This window comes from Marmota marmota, unplaced genomic scaffold, assembly GCF_001458135.2.
Source record: "Marmota marmota marmota unplaced genomic scaffold, marMar, whole genome shotgun sequence".
NCBI lineage: Eukaryota > Metazoa > Chordata > Mammalia > Rodentia > Sciuridae > Marmota > Marmota marmota.
The window spans coordinates 21,397,265-21,416,691 of NW_026000005.1; the positions used below are offsets into that span (position 1 = coordinate 21,397,265).

At 42.0% G+C, this 19,427-nt stretch overlaps 1 protein-coding gene across 1 annotated transcript in view; it reads left to right on the top strand.

Annotated features, from left to right (window-relative positions):
- Cdk15 (cyclin dependent kinase 15) overlaps positions 1 to 19,427 on the top strand; it is a 95,742-nt gene that overhangs the window by 68,422 nt on the left and 7,893 nt on the right. The window contains exons 11-12 of the mRNA XM_015481270.2: positions 7,476 to 7,524; positions 12,288 to 12,427. Of these exons, the coding sequence (XP_015336756.1) occupies positions 7,476 to 7,524; positions 12,288 to 12,427 (189 nt within the window). The remainder of the gene's footprint in view (positions 1 to 7,475; positions 7,525 to 12,287; positions 12,428 to 19,427) is intronic.

A 19,427-nucleotide genomic window follows, 5' to 3' on the forward strand; every position in this document is an offset into this window, starting at 1 on the left:
AATAAATGCATTAAATGTTTAAAAAAATTAAAACAAAGCAAAACCTGTCTATATTCTTGTACAGTTTCAGAAGAAAAGGGTTTTCAAAGTGCAAAATGTCATGGAACTGACTCAAACCAGGGGCTCCTTCCTTAACTTTAGTGCCAATGCCTTGTGGCGTCGTCAATCTCTGTTACACACAGGGCTGGATACACAAGTGGGTTCTCATGAGTTACTTTTACATTTTAAGAGTAAGGTTAACTAAATTTATTGCATTTTTATTTTTTATCCAAGCATCAACTTCTGTCTTTCATTTAGCAAATATTTATTAAGTGCTAGGTGCTGGGACTGGGAGAATAAAAAAGAAATACAGCATGGAATCCTGCCTTCAAGGAATATAATCCAGAGGGAGAAATGAACCAATTACACAAGGTGGAAAGTACATTATAGAATCATGCCCTGGGGACCTAAAGAACGCTGGGGAGAGGCCATCTTTATTTGGGGAGTTTGGAAACGTTGTAAGAGGAAAAAACATGAGCTGAGCTTCTACAATGAGTAGGGAAAGGTGATAGGGGTGAGCAGGAGGAAAAGATGATCCCAGACAAAGGGACCAGACATAGAAGAATAGGAAAGCAGGCTTATGTGGTAATGTAGCAAGCCAGTCAGTTGCTCGGGGCAGCTAGAATGGTGGCATCACTGGAGATGAAGTGGAAGAGTAGTCAAGGACCAGACTGGGAAATGCCTGGTAATCATGCTAAGGATTTGCACATTGACCTGTAAACAAAGAGAAGGACTTGAATGATTTTTAATGAGAAGTGATATGGCAGGATTTAATTTTTAGGAAAAAAAATCTTGCAAGACTATAGAATCAAATTGGTGGTTAAGCAAGGTGAGGCAATAAGCAATGCTCTAAATTCTAGAAGACAATAGGATGTCTGTACTTGAGCAGTGACTGATTAAATTTGAGTTGTGAAGGAACAAAAACCTGTCTCTATGGATAAGAGAGAGGGAGAGAGAGAGAGAGAGAGAGAGAGAGAGCGCACCATTCACTGGGACAGGAAATAAAAGGGGGAAGGAACAGATTTATGCGGAAGGTAATAAATATAAAGTTTCAACATTTTGAACCAAATGGAGATATTTAAAAAGCAATTAGAAATACAAGTATGTGATCACAAGAGTCCAGTTTAGGAATGCAGAATTGGAAGTCATTTGCTTAAAGCCCAAGATGTGAATCCTGTTACCCATGAGAGACAATATGGAGAGAGAAGACATTGCCAACCTAGTACTGAAAGGGCCTGGTAGAAGGAAAGGAGTCTTTGGGAGCTGAGAAGACCAGGAGGTAATGATAATAATAACATAGAAAACCACATGATTGTAAGCTTACTGGAGGAAGCCAGGTACCATGTGTGTATATTCTCAGTACTGAGCACAATGACTACACCTGGTGGCCCTTAAATATTTGTAGAGACTATAGGAGAATGACAAATGCTGTCAAATATGCAACTGTGAAAAGATGATAAACCCTGAAAAGTATGATCAAGTTCAAAATCCATTTGTTGGGGGTGGATAACTTTAACCACGGTACTGCTGAGAGGGAGGTGAGTCCTGACTATGCCCACGCCCTTCACCTTCATCCACCAAGAGCAAGGCCCGGCTGCTTCACCTACAGAGACCTTGGGAACAGGCTTCAGAGGATGGTGCATCTTCTCAGACTCACAGAAAGTTTTGATGCAGAGTTAGAAAAGTGGCAAGTTACAAACATGAATCAGAGTGCCAGCCTCAAATGCCAAGGAACCTTGCCCAGGAGAACACTGACTTTTTGAGTCCTGATGATGCTCAAAGAGGAATCTAAAGCCTGGTAAAAGCTCCTGGAGCCAAAGAATAAGGAACCTTCCAAACTAGCTCCTTGAGGAAAAGCAAAGCCAGCAGTTGAGTAGTTGGGAGGTAGGGAACGATAGTGTGTGTGTGTGTGTGTGTGTGTGTGTGTGTGTGTTTGGGGTGGACAAGAGGCACAGGTAGGAGAAAACGGCTACAGATTTTGGTAGTGCACTTTTAAAGTTACTGCTTGAGATAGCAAAGTAAGGCTAACAACATTATCAACTATCTAAATATATGGTATCTCAAGAATGCATTGTATTCAGGAAATTCCAGAGGTGTAGTTCAGTAGACCACACTATAAGATAACCTTGGAGTGATTGTGGCAAGACTAGAAAATGTTTTACTTTGAGCGGAGACTCCAAATGTCCCAGTGATGTTTTATCAATCAACCAACAAATCTCTATTGACTAAGGTTCCCATATTTGAGTCAGTTGTGAAATGAGTTCTATTAAACATTTATGCGAAATAGAATTTATTTATTTATTTATTTTTATGGTGGCAACAGCTCTGCCTTCAGTGAATTTTCTTCCACTTACTTTGGACATTTAAATATCCCATCTTTAGTTTTCTTTTGCAACTTGCTTTGCTTTTCCTGCCTCAAATTTCAGTTGAACTCAAATGAGAGAACTCTTAAAAGAGAACCGCAGAGGGAGGAGATGGAGGGAAATCTGGTCTAATGATTTACTATCGTCTATGGAAGGAGAAGGGAAACAAGCTACTCCAGATCTGTTATTTTTGAAGGCTAAATGGTGATGTGTACAATGCCTATCTGTTTGTGGACGGTTCCCTCATCGATTGCTTGCAGCTTAAATACTGGGAAAAATCAATGGAAGAGAGACAAGGTGTTTCGATGTTATTCAACATCTGGTTACCTGCTTAAGAGTGGGAGGGTAGGCCACAATAGGCCTGGGGCTTTGACTTGGCTTCCTAGCAGCTCCTGGCTACATCAGTTGCTGTGAGAATGTAGCTACAAAATAGGAGTGGCAAGAGCCAGCCCTATCATTCTACCCAGAACATGGAATCTCCAGTTCAAAATGTTGTCACTCCTGGGGTCTGGGGGCAACTCTCACAGTCATCCTTTCCTGGTTGAATTTATGAGAGCTGATTTCTGCCTTGTCACACTTCCTCTTTTACATCCTGGAACAACAACATATTAAGGTATGAGTCAGACTCTACTGCAGTTTTTATATACATTGATTAATGGAATTCTCACAACAACCTCACTTGTCACCGATGAGGAAATGAGGCTCAGAGAAACATGTGGAGCCGCTGGTGAGTGCTGGACCCACTCTCTTAGCTAGACCAGCAGTCCTCTGTCTTAGCCTCACTACAGACATCTGGAGACCATTAAAGACATAATAACAGCACAACAACTAACCAATGCCTGGACCTTCCCAGACTAGTTAAATCAGACTCTCTGGGGGGAGTGGAGCCAGGGCTGCCTTTCTTTTAAAAGCTCTGCAGGTGAGGCTAATATGCAGCCCCCTTGAGAGCCACCATGTTAGACCATGTGACCTCTCCAAGACAATGGTAAGAAAAAGAAGGAGAGAAGGAACGAGACAAACACCTTTTTAAAAAATCCCCTCTGTATACCAAATGCTTATTCTTTTCTAATCCTTCCAGCAACTGGAAAATTATTCCCATTTCATGGATTTGTAAGCTTTCTCAGTTACTTGACCAGAGAGGTTAGGCAGTTTTTCCCCAAGACCCAGTGCTCCTAAGCAGCAGGGAAGCGATCTGAGCCTGGGTTTGTGTTCAGGTTACTGCACTACACAGCTAAAAAACACACCTCTGGCTCACACTGAGGCCTCAAAAGAAATCAAGCCAGGCCTATAAGTTAGAATTTCAGTAGCAGGAAACAGTTATGGAAGGTTTACCTAGGAGAACAATAAAGCAGAGATACCTGAGAGGAGAGAGAGAAACAAGGTACACCAGACAAGGGAAAGGAGCAGGAGAAACAGTGAGCAAAGTCTTACAGGCACTTATTACCCAGTTCCACAACCCTGTGCAGAAGGAACTGTAATTATACCCCTTCTACAGATGGGAAAACTGAGGCCTAGTTAAGTTAAGCCACACTTTCAAGTCACACAATCAGTAAATGGTATATCGAGGAATGAAAACCCGGGTCCAGGGTCCAAGTGCCTCACCATACAGTTTACACTGCTCATCACTTTTCAAAGAAAGAGGAAGAAAAGGCAGACAGGGTTTATTTTGCTTAATGCTCCAGAGCAGGCACTTTACAGTCATTGTGTAATTGAATTGCTTTAACGTCCTTGAAGGTGACTGTGACCTGCAGCTTGGGTTAAGGAAACCGAGGGTCACCAGGGTTCAAATATTTGCTTCATGTCTTGACAAAACTAAAGCAGCAATCAGTACCCAGATGGATTCAGCTAACTCCCAACATGAACAACACTAAAGCTGGAAATAGTATAAAATTACTAAAGGCTAAAAAACACAGCGCAGAGAGGTCTACGATGGGAAAGACAGAAAATGGGAGAAGACTGACATGGATTTCATTATACTAATTGGAAATTGGGATATGACTGAATGAGGAAATATTTTAATGTTGTTTGGCCAGGGAAGAACTGTAAATAGACAGTAGAAAGTGGTTTGGAAATAAACATACCAAACGAATACCAGATATTCTTATCTTTATTGGTTATTTTGAACTCAGGCACAATTGTACTGAACAGAGGGTAAATAACCTGTATATACTAATGCTTCCCTTAGTGCCCACCTGAGACTATAAACCACCAGCAGAGTGGCTCACATTTGATTGCATCTGACCTTGAAAATTCAAACCATTTTCTTTGATCACTCCTTTTACTCTACAACTCTTAGCACTATAAATTCAGCTTTTAATTGAACTTGCTTCTGAAAGTACAGCAGGATACTGACATCCTTCGGTATCCACAGGGGATTGGTTCCAGAACCTCATGAGATACCCAAATCTGCAGGAGCTCAAGTATCTTAGTATTTTTCATATAATTTATGCACATTGTCCCATATGCTTTTAATCAAAAAAAGATTACTTATTGTACATAGTACAATGTGAATAGTTGTTATGATATATTGATCAGGCGATAATGACAAGGAAAAAATGTTTGTACGTGTTCAGTACAATTGCCCCAGCAATTTTTAAAATATTTTCAATTCATGGATGGTTGAATCCTTGGATGGGGAACCTGTAGATAGAAACCTGCAGAGACAGAAGGCCAACAGTAAGCTAGGTGTGGTGCTGTACACTTGTAACCCCAGTGATGTGGGAGGCTGAAGCAGGAAGACTGCAAATTTGAGGGCTTGTAACCTAATGAGGCCCTCAACAATTAGTGAGACACTGTCTCTAAATAAAAAGTTAAAAGGACTGGGGATGTAGTTCATTGATAAAAATACCCCTGAGTTCAATCCCTATTACCAAAATAAGAAATAAAAAATAAAAACTGGGCTGAGGATATAGCTCAGTTGGTAGAGTGCTTGCATTGCATGCACAAGGCCCTGGGCTCAATCCCCAGCACCACAAAAAATAAATAAATAGATACTAAAAAAAAATAAAAGGCCAACCATATATGCTTTTTATTAATATTTTTTGAGAAAATAGGCACAAAAGTATAAAGGGTAAGCCCCTCTAACCACAGTCTCTATTTAGTGAGTAGTTTTCTACATGTTTCTATGCACATACCAGCTTGAATATGTCAGTATTACCAAAATGATTTTTTTCTTTTGCCAAACTCTGATGAAATTCTTGGTTGTAGTAAACAGCATTGATATATTCCATTTGTATAGAACCAAGAAGAAGAAAAATTTTTTTAAATCAAAATTTCATGCTTTAGAAAAGGGTAAGGCAGAAATATCACTTTATGTGAGAGTCAAAATACTCTTTTCTCAATTTGTATGAGAAATACAGCATCAACAAGCATCTTCTATGGATCTTTTCGTGGCCCTCACCTAGAGGTGACATTGGATTTCTTGAATGAAAAATGTCCCCTTTCAATGTGGTTTTATTTGGGGTTAGTATCAATACCAAAAGTTATGGGAAAACCCTGTATCCAAATATAAATGTTCTAGAATGTTCCAAATTAAAATTACAATTATTATTATTATTATTTTTAACACAAATGGCATATAAAATTAGCTTCCCTTCCTTTTTACCACTTTTAAGTCTTTGAAACTTTGCCCTATTGTTCCTTGCATGGCTTTTCATGTGTCTATGGCAAAGTTTCTTTTGATTCCTTCATATTCTCCATGCTCTGCACACCATATATGCCAAATAAATGTTTGTTGACTTTACTGAATATTTTGACTCTATTGGTTTGCTAGGGCTGCCATCACAAAGTGCCATAAATGGAGTAGCTTAAGTAACAGAAATTTATTGTCTCACAGTTCTAGAGGTTGGAACCCTGAAACTGAGATGTCCTCAGGTTGGTTCTTTCTGAGGACTATGAGACAGAATCTGTTCCAGGCCTATCTCTTTGGTTTGTAGATGTCTGTCTTCTCTTTGAATTTCTTCACATCATATTCTTTGGTAAATGTCTACCTCTGCATCCAAATTTTTTTTGTGTGTGTGATGTTTTTTGTTTTGCAGTACCAGCTATTGAACCCAGGGTCACTCTACCACTGAGCTGTCTCCACAGTCCCTTTTATTTTATGATTTTGGTCTTTATTATTTATTGTATGTATGTGTGTGGTGGGGTGAGTAATAAGGATTTAACCCAGGGATATTCTACCTCTGAACTACACTCCCCAGTTCAGTTCATTAATTTTATTTCAAGATAGGGTCTTGCTAAGGTGCCCAGGCTGGCTTCCAAATTGTAATCTTCCTGCTTCAGCCTCCCAGTTGGCTGGGATTATAGGTGTGCACCACCCTCCCCAGCTAAATTTTCCCTTTTCATGAAGAAGCCAGTAAAATTGTATTAGGGTCCACCCTAATGACTACATCTTACCTAATTATATCTGCAATAACCCTATTTCCATAAAGGGTCATATTCTGCTGGGCGTTGTGGTGCCTGCCAGTAATCCCAGTGACTCAGGAGACTGAGGCGGGAGGATCACAAGTTGAAGGACAACCTGGGCAACTTAGCCAGACCCTTGTCTCAAAATAAAAAAACCAAAAGGGCTGGAGTGTAGTTCAGTGCTATGTAGAGCATCCTTAGGTTCTATCCTTGGCATGAAAAAAAAAAAAAGTCATATTCTGAGTGAGATGCTTGCAATTAAGACTTCAAAATAAAAATTCAGAGAAGAGGCCTTAAGAAGTCATTAGTTAGCTTATCTAATTTTTTTCTTTTTTTCTTTTTCTTTTTTTTTTTTGGTACTGGGAATTGAACCTAGGGGCACGTAACCACTGAGCCACATCCCCAGCCCTTTTTATTTTTTATTTTGAGACAGGGTCTCACTAAGTTGCTTAGGGCTTTGCTAAATTGCTTAGGCTGGCTTTGAACTTGCAATCCTCCTGTGTCAGCCTCCCAAACCGCTGGGATTACAGGCGTGCACCACTGCACCCGGCTGATCCTTGAGTCCTCTTTTACCCAGGCCAAGAAGAGTATTTAGAATTTTAATAATATTTTTGGCAACATATGGGAGGGTTGTTTTTGTTTTTTAATGTTTCTCTCTGTGCTTTCCAGAATGGTTCCCACTGTCGAAGCCTCAGAGCCTTCAGATTGTCTGGAACAGGTGAGCATCACATTGGGGAAGCTGTTTTTTAGGCAGGAAGAAGAGACATGTCCCTGGACCTTGGTCCACTGAACAACCTCCAATGCCTTGACCTGGGGCCTCTGAGTCCCAGAAAGAAGCTCTGAGAGACCCAGCCCCCTGTGAATGTGTTGGTTTTTCTCTATGAACCATTTTACTTTCAGTGAGTTAGGTCATTAAAATTGTTTTGTGCCCCTCAGTCATGCCCCAGGCCCTGAGAACAGGGAGTGTTGGCTTGCAAGAAAACCTAGTGGGTTTATTATTCTCTGACACAGAGAAACCAAATAACATCATTGAGTGGCCATTGGAGGGGGAACTTGATTCATGGAGGTCATGCTTTCCCAGGCCCTCTCAACGCAGTCTCGGCTCAGACCAGGGCAGACTTTTATTACCAGCTTTCAACAAATCCCTAGTTTCTTTTGCAAAGTAAAACAGATAATAGAGACATTCCGGGAATAGTTAGCTAACTAAGCTGTGCCAGGCAACCTCGGGGCTAAGAAGAACTCAGTGTTTTCGGACAATGACCAATTACAATAACCAGTATTATTTGATCTGAGAGTAATTAGCCGAGCCTCTGTTCTTTTTGCTTCAGTGAGGAGGCAAAAAGGGCAGTGAGGAAAACATCAGAGACAGGGGAAACGAGCTCAAATGTCAAAGAAAAACACACTCACACAGGTGGGGAGAAGTGAAGAGTTTCACAAGCCAAGATCCTAACCGAACGTTTGAACATTGCTCTTGACTGAAAATATGGAATAGTTGAATCTAACCAAATGTCCTTTGACTGTTCCATTCCTACTCTTTGCATGCTTTAAAAAGTCACCACGTAGACCGAATACCAGAGCACAAAGGGTAAATAGGTTGGAAACAGAGCTATGGACTACCACAGGACTTTGTATTGGGAGGATGACTTGAAACTCCTCATTATCTCAGGGGAAGCTTCCAGAGAATTGCTGTTTATCATTTCATTCACATTTTCTCTTGCCAGTGTAGTCAGGTTCCCTAACCCCTAGCCAGAAACATTTGGATTTTCACACTGCCCATGGCTTGCTTTCATTCTACTATTGGTTTTCAAAATAAATGGTACCTCCACACCTGTGAGGCATCCTAATGCTGTCTGGAGCTGCAGCCTCCTGCTGTTTGCCCACCAGCCCTTCCTTCTGGGCCAAGCACGACTTGAATCCCTACTCTGACTTTTCTGACTACACAACTCCTACCACCTCTGCCCATCCCCTTGCCCATGGCAGTGTCTTTGCCTCTGCTTAGGCTTTTCTCTGCTCAGATTCTCAAAACAAGGAGTAATGTCTGGAGCTGTGCTAATACAGAAGCCACTAGTCGCACATGGCTATTTAAACTTAAATATTCCAAATTAAATTTAAAGTTCAGTTGCTCAGTTGCACAAGCAGCATTCCAAGGACTCAAGAACCATATGTGTTCAGTAGCTACCATATTGGGCAGAGAAGAAATAGAATATTTCCATCATCAATGAAAGTTCTTTTTTTTTCAGTACTGGAGATTGATCCCAGGAGTTACACTGAGTTGCATCCCTACCTCTTTTTATTTTGAGACAGGGTCTAACTTGCTGAAGCTGGCCTTCAACTTGTGATCCTCCTATCTTAGCCTCCTGCCTTAGCCTTCTGGGATTACAGGTGTGCACCTTGGCACCTGGCTCCTCAAGGAAAGTTCTTTTGGGCAGTGCTGGCCTAGATTATCACATGAGAAAATTCTTGGTGCTCAAAAGGGCCCTGCAAAGAGCAGTAGCATTAGGTGAGCTATATACTACGTGCTTAGCAGAGTGCTGCTTATATTATTACATTCAATCCTTACAAATGTCATTTTCATGTCAAAGAGGAAGAAACTAAGGATCACAAATGCTAACTAACCTGGCCAAGGTCAACCAGTTAGGTAACTGGTGGAGTCAGGATTCATCTTGTGTACAGGTCTCTATGGATTGCCAACTGAATCTACAATTCAATTGTTAGTGTGGTTAAATCAAGACCAGCTGACTTTTCATGACTTTTCTACATGATTCCTACAGAGGTGTGGTGGAACTACGCTCAGGCCTGTAAACGGGCACAGGTTCTCGCTAGGGGTTTGATGGTGACCTCTTTAATGTGGACCTAGTAAGACACACTCTTCAGACTGATTAGCAAATTGTAAGACAGCTTCTCTGATGTTGTTTCTTCCTAATGCCAGTGATTGCTTCCTATGGGCATTTACTTTATCATGTCCTAAACTGGAAGCAGTAAGAAAATTACCTACTCCATTCCTTCCCTTTTCCTTTCTATGGTTTCTGGGGGGGAGCAAAAAACCCAGTTAAGCTCAAGGTAACCAGGCTCATCCTGTGCTGCAAAGATCAATGGCAGCAACGGGGGTGGAGATTTTCATACTTAGAGCCAGGTTGTGCTAAGAAATTAAAACCACTGTCTCATTCTTCTGAGAACAACTAGATTTAACATATGTTGAATGATGGGATCATAGACAGTGTTTGACATAATCACAAAGACTGGGCTCAGCACCCTGAATGGAGAGTATACCTGCCAGACCTCCTCAGTCCTCCTCCTTCAGGCTCCTTTTAGTCCTAACTGACCTGGAAATCTGCAAGGACTGGGGATTTCCAAATTTCTTCTTCATCTTGTCTATGAAGAATTTATTCCTGAGTTGGAGGATAGTAATCTGTTTGCAGAAACAGTCTTATGTCATGGAAATCAGGGACCTGAAAAATTCTTATGCAAGCCTAGTGCAAAAATTAGGCAAATTACAAATGTGCACCAAGACCTCCAGCATCCCAGCACCATGGAATGCAGAGGGAAGAAGTCTCTGCTTTCTTGCTTTTGCTCTAAGTTGGTATGTGAATTTGATGTTAAGTAAGCTGCTCTGTTTTTTGCTTGATTGTTTCATGACCATGCAATTTAATTTTGAATGTCAAACATCAGTCCTGTGGTTAATTGTCTTCCAGGATCTGCATAGTTTTCCTTCTTGTGGCTTTCTACTTGTAAACCTATTTGTGGCTTGTAGAGATGGATGTACTTAAATGATAGGCACTAGATTAGCAAAAACTTTAAAGCATTGTAAGTAAATAGGCAACAGGAACGACGTCCCCTGCAAGGAAATTGTCATACCTACTTGGCTAATGGCTCCCAGCAGTCCCCTACCTTACCACTCTCCCCAGGTTCATTTCAGGCGCCTCTCCCTCTCTTTTTACCAAGCCAGTCACTAAGCCTTGATTCCCTTTAAACTCACTCTTCTCCCTTCCACTCCAGGCTCTGTATGAGCACCAGAAATTTCTGCAGCAATGTCTTCCCCTTGCCTGTCCCCAGTTCTTCAGCTCTCAGCTCAAATGTCACTTCCTCAAGAAAGTCTTCCCTGGGGCTGGAGTTGTGGCTCAGCAGTAGAGTGCTTGCCTTGCACATGCAAGGCTCTGGGTTTGATCCCCAGCACAACATAAAAAAATAAATAAAATAAAGGTATTGTGTCCAACTACAACTAAAAAATTGAAAAAAAAAAAGAAAGTTTCCCTTAATGCCTTCTCCCATTCTGGGCCAGGTATCAGGGCTGTCTTGATTTGGGTGGCTATAATAAAATACCTGCGATTATGTAATGTATAATCAACAGAAATTTATTGCTCACAGTTCAGGAAGCTGGGAAGACTAAGATCAAGGCCACAGTAGATTTGGTGATCGGTGAGAACTCTGTGCTCAAAGATGGTGTCTGTTTGCTGTGTCCTCATATGGTAGAAGGGGCAGTCTCCTTTATAAAGGCACTAATTCCATTATGAGGCTCTATCTTCATAATCTAATTACCTCCCAAGGGCCCCATCTTCTAGTATCATCATCTTGGTGATTAGATTTCAACCTAAGAATTTCAGGAAGAACAGAAGCATTCAGACTAGAGCAGGAGCCTTTTCTTCAAAGTGGTCCCTATGCATTTTTGTGATAATTTGGTGAACTTCTGGCTTACTAGACCAAGATGCCAGAAGACAGTCTTGCCCCATACCCCCCAGAGCCAACCACTCACTAGCACATAATAATTGTTTGATAAATTATTTTATTCATCTCCAAATATACAGTTCAACATAAAGTCAAGTTGAAAACTCATCCTTCATGTGATTTGGGTGCTTAATTATCTCTCTTGTTCTGCTCTGTCTCAGGAAGAATGAAGAGGACTTCCCAGCTAAAAACCCTGGGGCTCAGCTTCAGAAACACTATAAATAATTGAATTTTCCACTGGAGCTTCACCTTCAGGAATCCCCTCTCTCCCTCCAGGGTTCCTTGCTTGATGCTTTTGGCATCCAGACCTAGAAAGCATTGTCAATTGGGCTTTTCTGCTTGGTTGAGGCTGCTGTGTCTATCCAAGAAGAATCCTTAATTATATATTTCTGTTTCTATAATTACAAAACTGTGTCCTTTATATGTACATGGTGCCCAGAGACAAGGTAGAGGGCAGGCAAGCTGAAGGATAGAACTTTGAGATTTTTTTTCCCCCTTAATCTTAGTAATAGGACAGATAAGAGTTTCAGGACGAAGGTTATTACTCCAACAATTGTGGTAATCCCAGGAAAGTTCTTTTTGAAACATTATTCTATATCTAACCTTTTCTATACTTTTAGCCATTTCCTTTTCTATACATTTCACTCACACACACACACACACACACACACACACACACACTCCCCCCTCCTCCCCCAACCTTTATTTTCCAGGATGAAGGCCTTGGAGAAACTCTATTTCTCTCTCCCACTTTTCCAGGCTGGGCAGGGTTCCTGAAGCTGAAGACTTGGCCTCCCAAATGTTGAAGGGCTTTCCTAGAGACCGGGTCTCCGCCCAGGAAGCACTGGGCCATGATTATTTCAGTGCTCTGCCCTCCCAGCTGTACCAGCTTCCTGATGGTGAGTGAGGAGTGTGTGCATGCGCATGGGTGTTAAGTTTCCATGTCTTCAGTGTTCAACCTGGAGAATCATAAAATCATAAAATGAAGATAATAATTAATTTGCCTGCAGGAATGCAAGATGGGACTGAATCTTGCCTGAGTTTTGCATGAGATTCTCTAAAACCCTGAAGCACTGGTAGAGAGGTGACAAGGATCCAACATTTCAAACACACAACTTACACTTAGAAATTGGATGAGATGAAAGTTCCCTCTGAGTTGTTTGCTTTAGCTAGCATCTGCCAGGAGAAGCAAAACCAAAATTTCTAACAAGCCCCTTCTCTCTTTCCATAGAGAGTAAGATGATAGGTGACATGGATATGTCAGAGAGCAGAGCTGGGCCTTTCTTGATTGGTAACATGATGCTGCAGAAGGAAGCGTGGAGGTGGGGCGCTGTGGGGAGGGAAGCACCCTCCCAGGCCAGCTGCCCGCTGGAGAGGCAAGTTACCCTGAAATCAGCCTTTGCTGCCTGGGCCTGAAGTCATCCTCCAAATCTGAAATCTGCTGAGGGGTCATGTGGTTGGAGCTGTCCTCTTGTTCCTCAGAATGTGGCCAGGAAGGGCTATAAGGAGGATGTGGGCATTGTGGTCAAGGTCTGGGCTGTTTGAGGGGACTGTCCTTAGGTGGGGTTTCTTTGAAAATATCCACCATTCAACTGAAAACAGTTTTTAGGAGTCCTGAGGCAGAGAAAAGGAAGCTAAGCAGGAAGGTCTAGGGGTTCAGACTGTGAAGAGAGGACTGAGATGGGAGGAGGGGGCAGGGAGAATGAGGTTCACTGGGGTGCAGTGGGGTGAGGAGTTACTGCCCAGGAGGTGTAGACACAGTCTGGTCCAAGTGGCCAGGGTTTTCAAATGCAGTTCCACTGTATCTGTGTCATTGTCCTGCAGTAGTTCAAAACTCTTAGTTTGGGACTTGTTGAGGAATTTTATTATTAAAGTGAGTCATTTAAGATCTCCAAAAATAACTGTAATCATACAACTGGGGTTAATGTCTTACTTACCCTTGTAGGAAGAATCAGTCATTCGAATTTATTAAGTTGACATAAGTGTCAAGAACATATGAAGTGCTATAAAAAGTTGAAGAAAACAAGAGACTTGTCCTTGGCCTCAAGGAGTGGGAGGAAAAGAGGGTGAGGAAGAGGAAACAGGGCACCCTCGTACACATATTAGCACAAATCATATCTAAACAGCTAAAATCTGTGCGTAATCAACTGCAGATGTTCAGGACTGCGTGTGCTAACGGCAGTTCTTTGGAGAAACTAGAATAATTCAAGTGAGATGGATTAGGCTGGAGGTGAATCTGAAGTGGAATTCGAAAGGAGGGGAGGGACAGGGTTTGGCATGTGGGTGGAATGAAAGATGTGGCAGGCCGACCCACAATTCTCACTTCCTTCCTGGCATCTCTGCCCCACTTCAGCCCCACCTTGTCCTCTCCCATCCCAATCCCCTCTTCCCAACCTCAGCCCCTAGCTCTTTCCTTCTTAGCTTTCTTCTTTGGGGTTTGGGATTTCTAACTCCATCACATCGTGCAAGTGTCCATGCTTGGGTGTACACACACCCTTCTCCCCACTTAAAAGAAACCTCCCCCATCAGCCCTCTCCAGGGTCTATTATTCTGAGAACTGCTGGGGGATCTTCAAAGTTTTCTGGGCACCAGCTTTTGCTTGATGAAGGGTAATTAGGAAGAAACAATCACTGTCCAATTGATGTGTTGTTGGAAACTTGAGTTTTGATTCATCCTGGCAAAGCCACCAACAGAGGGGCCCTGGTGCATGTATGTCTAGAGGTGTGTATGTGTGTGTGTGTGTGTGTGTGTCTGTCTGTCTGTCTGTGCGCAAGGGTGAGAGAGACAGAACAATCTGTATTCCTTCTCTGTTCACCCAGCCACAGAGCCCAAATCTACTTTGACACTTTTAGAAAAATGAAAAGATGGAATCTTGCAGGAGCCTGCCTGTGCTGGGGGGAGATGAGGGGTGCTCGCAGCAGGAGGGAAGTTGACTTTTCTTTATACATATAGGGGTTTTTCCATGCAGAGTTTAAATTATGCCTGATAAAAGGAGTTTCGTGGATGTTTCAGTTCTTTCAAATTCTCCTGGCTTCCTCCCAATTAAATGAGGTTTGTCAAAGCCACAGGGCTCTGCTGCTGCTGCCTCGGCGGACAAGCACTTCCTGCAGCGACATCTCGAATCCCTGAGGGAGAAGATGAAAGGGCCAGCGCCAAGAGACAGGGGAGGGGGGCGAGTGTGTGTGCATGCACGTGCATATGTGTGTGTGTGTGCATGTGCCCGTGCGTGTGCATGTATGCTATGGGGAGGGGGTAGAAATACATAGAGAGACAGATCGACATTAGGACAGGGGACAAGTAGAGAAGAAAGGCAACGCTACCGGGAAAATTGGTAAAAGAGGTAGAAGAAGAGAGAGAAGCCCCTGAAGCCAGTTTGTGCACCTTCGATACAGTGGCCCTTGCCAAGGGCGCATTATCCACGAAGGGCTGCATTCCCTGGGCCTGGCAGTGCCAGTCTGCTTTTTCATTGCCCCTGGCAAAGAGCCTTTGTTAAGAGTCTCCTTTGCAGACAGACAGCACCAGTGGGTAATCACCGTTCCCAACCTGCGGGGACATAAAATCTCCATCACCAAGGTGGGCTGCTGCCCCAGGCATGAGAATCTAGCAAAAATGAGGTACGCCCTTGTTGGTGATTTGTAAGGAGAGTTTTCTGACCATAATTATGCAAGAAATTTTACTTTCTGGTAGCATTTGAGTATGGAATCATTTAGGAGCTTATATTTATATCAATTTATTATTCTGGTTGCAGGATAACAGAGTTGTCACTTTAAAATATATTCTGTTTCCCCTTTGATCTGGAAGATGCCAGCTATTATTGTCTGCCCTCTGAAGAAGACAATTAAAGCATGAAACCTGTGCCTGGGAAATATGTGGAGGGCAAAGGAATAGCCTAAATCTCAGCAGAAGCGTGGCTTAGCCTTTCCCCCCAAAAGAACGGCTCCCACATCCAGCCAGCTTGATTTTCATCAAACCAAGTCCCGAATAACACTTTCTCTAGATTGTAGCAGCCCGCTCAGAGCCAGAGGAAATTTATCAGGGGGTTATTTGCCATGAAAAACCAGGAATTCCAGGATTTGTTCCCTTTTGGAGATGGCTCTTAAGTGGAAAAGCGTGAATACGGGAATGGAAAGCATGTGGGAACCTCAGCCAAGCTCTGACATTTTCCCTCATTGACTCTTGAACACCTGAAGAAACATTTGTTGAAGGAGAAATTATTGGTAGTCCCTCTCAAAACACACCCAACATCAAACTAATTGCTTTTGCAGATGGCCAGGGAGCCGCTCTCCCCGCTCAGGCACCAGCTTACGGCCACACTTGTGGTCCCCCTGGCTGAGCCAGCAGTGCAGCACGTCAGCTGGGGCAGCAAGGACCTAAAATTAGGCTGTTGGCAACTCTCTAATCTTAGCTGCAGGTTCAGCCTCTTCACTTAATTCCCTTTGCCCCCAGCATGAACTTGGGCTCTGGGAAAGGAACACTGCTTAATGATTTGGGGGCGGGGGAAAGTAGAAAATCATTAAGCTGCCCCTTCTAGAAACTGGCTCCACTCTGGTCTTTACAGGAAGCCTTCCAAATGTTGCCCTTGGAAAGTTAAGACTGATTTTGGAAGCTAGCCATTTTGAATTACACACACTGATCCAGAAAAGTTGTTTTTTTTTTTTTTTTTTCATCTGGGGCAGCAAATGCCACGTGATTTAAGAGTCTGGTCCTTAAGCCACCGTCCTTGATTGTCAAGACATCAAAGGCTGTCTCTCTCTCTCTGTCTCTCTCTCTCTCTCTGGGTTGGTCCTATTTTCTCTCCAAATCCCAGGCTTCAGTGTCTACTGTTCCTCTTCCTGGACTAAATCCCCCTTCTCCTTTAAAACAGATTTTAGCATCTTAGGAAAAAAAATTTAAAACTTAAAAGCTTGCAGTTGTTTCACAAGTAAGTTTCTGAAAACAATGTGCCTGCGCAGGCTGTATTGTCATCGTGTACTTTTGTACACACAGGGTGAAAGGAGGCATGGCTTTGCCCTGCCTATCTTCACACCACCCTAATACCTATATGCTTCAAGTTCTTCAGCAAGCCCCGCTCAGATTGCCCCATTAAAATCTAAGCCATATTTTGTTTTACTCTAAACAAATTCAGGCCTTCTTTTAACATTACTTTAATGTACTGGAAAATCCCTGTGATATCCCTTCCCAAACGTCACTTCTCTAGGCTGAATATCTTCCACCATTTTTGTTGTTGCTTCCAAATGTAGATTGTTTCTTCCACTTTCTTTCTTTTTGCTTTTTATTTCGAGGGGAGGGGGTTACCCAGGATTGAACACAGGGTCGCTCAAACTTTGAGTCACATCTCCAGCCCTTTTTTATATTTTATTTTGAGACAAGGTCTCCCTTAGTTGCTTCACTAAGGCCTAAGTTGTGGAGGCTGGCTTTGAACTTGCAATCCTCCTGTCTCAGTCTCACTAGCCACTGGGATTATAGGCGTGCGCCACCACACCCAGCTGATTCTTCCACTTTCTTAGTCTATTCTGAATCCATTCCAATTATTTTGCTTATCTCAAAGATTCTGAACCCAGTGTAGACTCAGGTCTCTAATACAGTGGGAGAATTATGTTCCAGTTCATTCAACAAAGATTTACAAGTGTCTATTAGTTGTGATTTTGAAAATAATAGAAATGAGTTACTCATGGACCCTGTCCTCAAACAGCTTCCAGTCATTAAGGAAATGAGACAAGTATGTAAACAATTACAGATCAGATAACATATTTAAATGCTCTGAGAAGCAGAGATTAACCAGATTAAAGCCAGCTGTGGGGATCCAGGATGACTTTGAAAGAGGGAGTCCTAAAAGATGATGAGTCTGGAGGGCCAGGGAGAAAGGACATCCAGGGAAAGAAATGTCATGTTCCTCTTCAAACCATGCAATATCATCCTAAAGCTGTTTTCGTTTTAATAATAGTAGCACAATCTTAATTCATATACCATGGTAATTTTTACTTTTATCATTGTGTATGTTCTTGCAACACTCTTTAATACTCTTAAACACTCTTTAACATTGACTAGTGAAGTTTAACTTATATGCTTCTACGTGATTTTAGATTTATTTCATTTATCGTTTTTATTGTCTGATTTACTCAGAGTTTAACCAGAATATTCTGGAGGCCAGATTTCAGGAGTTGAGGGTGGTAGGGAAGAGGGAAGGCAGATTCTGAGCCAGCTGTCTGAACTTTATACAGCTTCTAAGGGTTTCCAACATACCTTACACCACTCTCTCCAATTTTCAAATCCTCCATTAATCAGTACTTTAAAAACAATACGTTAAGAAACAAACTGGGAGTGCTGGGGACATAGCTCAGTTGGAAGAGTGCTTGCCTTGCATGCACAAGGCCCTGGGTTCAATCCCCAGCACCACCAAAAAAAAAAAGAAAGAAAGAAAGAAAAGCAACAAATAAATTGGGTGCCAGGTGCCATGGCACATACCTCTAATCCCAGTGGCTCAGGAGGCTGAGGCAGGAGAATTAAGAGTTCAAAGCCAGCCTCAGCAAAGATGAGGTGCGAAGCAACTCAGTGAGACCCTGTCTCTAAATAAAATACAAAATAGGGCTAGGGATGTATGTGAGTCAGGGGACAAGTACCCTGGGTTCAATTCATGGTACCAAAAAAAAAAAGAAACAAATTAGGAAATGGCTTTCATAAAACACTTATTCATACCTTCTACACTCAACAGTTGTCCTCAATGTATTACAATACAGTAGAGGAAATCTCAGGTTGAGATATGGTTTATTTTGAGATATGGTTTATGGTGTTGCATAGACTGTTGCTAGGAGACAGCTGGGTAAACCAAGTCCCTCTGCCCTGCCAAGCTCTTAAATTGGTTAAATTTGTTATCATTATGTTCTGAAAAAATCTCCAAGTAAGGATGAAATTTTGAGGAAAGAGAGACCCTTGGAGAGGGAAAGGACTTGCAGACTACTTGTTCTATACCTTCATTACAGAGATGGGTTGCTGACACCCAGGGAGGAATGGTAATTACTACCTTTTATTGAGCATCCATGTACTTTACATAATTCTCATTCAAACTATATACTAATCGATGAAGCTGGGATTATTATCTTCATATTACAGATTAGGAAATTGGACTAAGAGAGGCCAATTGCTTAATTTATGGCTGTGAGTAGTAGGGTCTAAACCTGACTTCACATCAGACTCCAAGCCCACTCTCTTCCCACCACATATTGCTCTTGTAGAGACCTCCTAAGAACTTCAGAGCAAAACCAGGAGCAGAACCAAGAGCTGGATTCCCAGTCCCTACCCTTTCTGCTGTCTCATGTTCTATGTTTAGTTTAAAACCTTCCTGGGAAAGATTCCGAACGTCCCTAGGTAACATGTTTAATATGCAACACTTGAAGGTTCACTTTTAGATTTAATAGACTCACAGCCCAGTACCACTGACCCCTTCCTCAGTGCCATCTGATCTTAGTTTCTATTCTTTTTCTTTTCTTTTTATAATAACATAAACACAGTCACCCTTGGGTTTTAAGACTTCAGTGTTAGTTATGGTTTTTGTTTCACTCTATAACTCATTCCGTTTTACAAGACAAACATCAGGAATCAAATAGAAAATGGGGCAAAGGCATAAAATAGCAGTTTATGCAAGAGGAAAGAAAAAGAGCATACCGATACATGGAATAAGCAGACAGCTTTACTAGGGGTTAAATAAACACAAATAACTGTTAAGTTAGTTAATTCTCCCTTTTACCTAATGACTCCCAGTGCTGGTGAGGTTGTGGTAAAATGATTCTCTGCTGTAAACTGGGGCAATTTTTGCAAAGCATTAGGGTAGGAATCACACAAATAAATGCTCATACCCTTCTACCCTGTGTTGGGTTCTTTTTTTTTTTTTTTTTTTTTTTT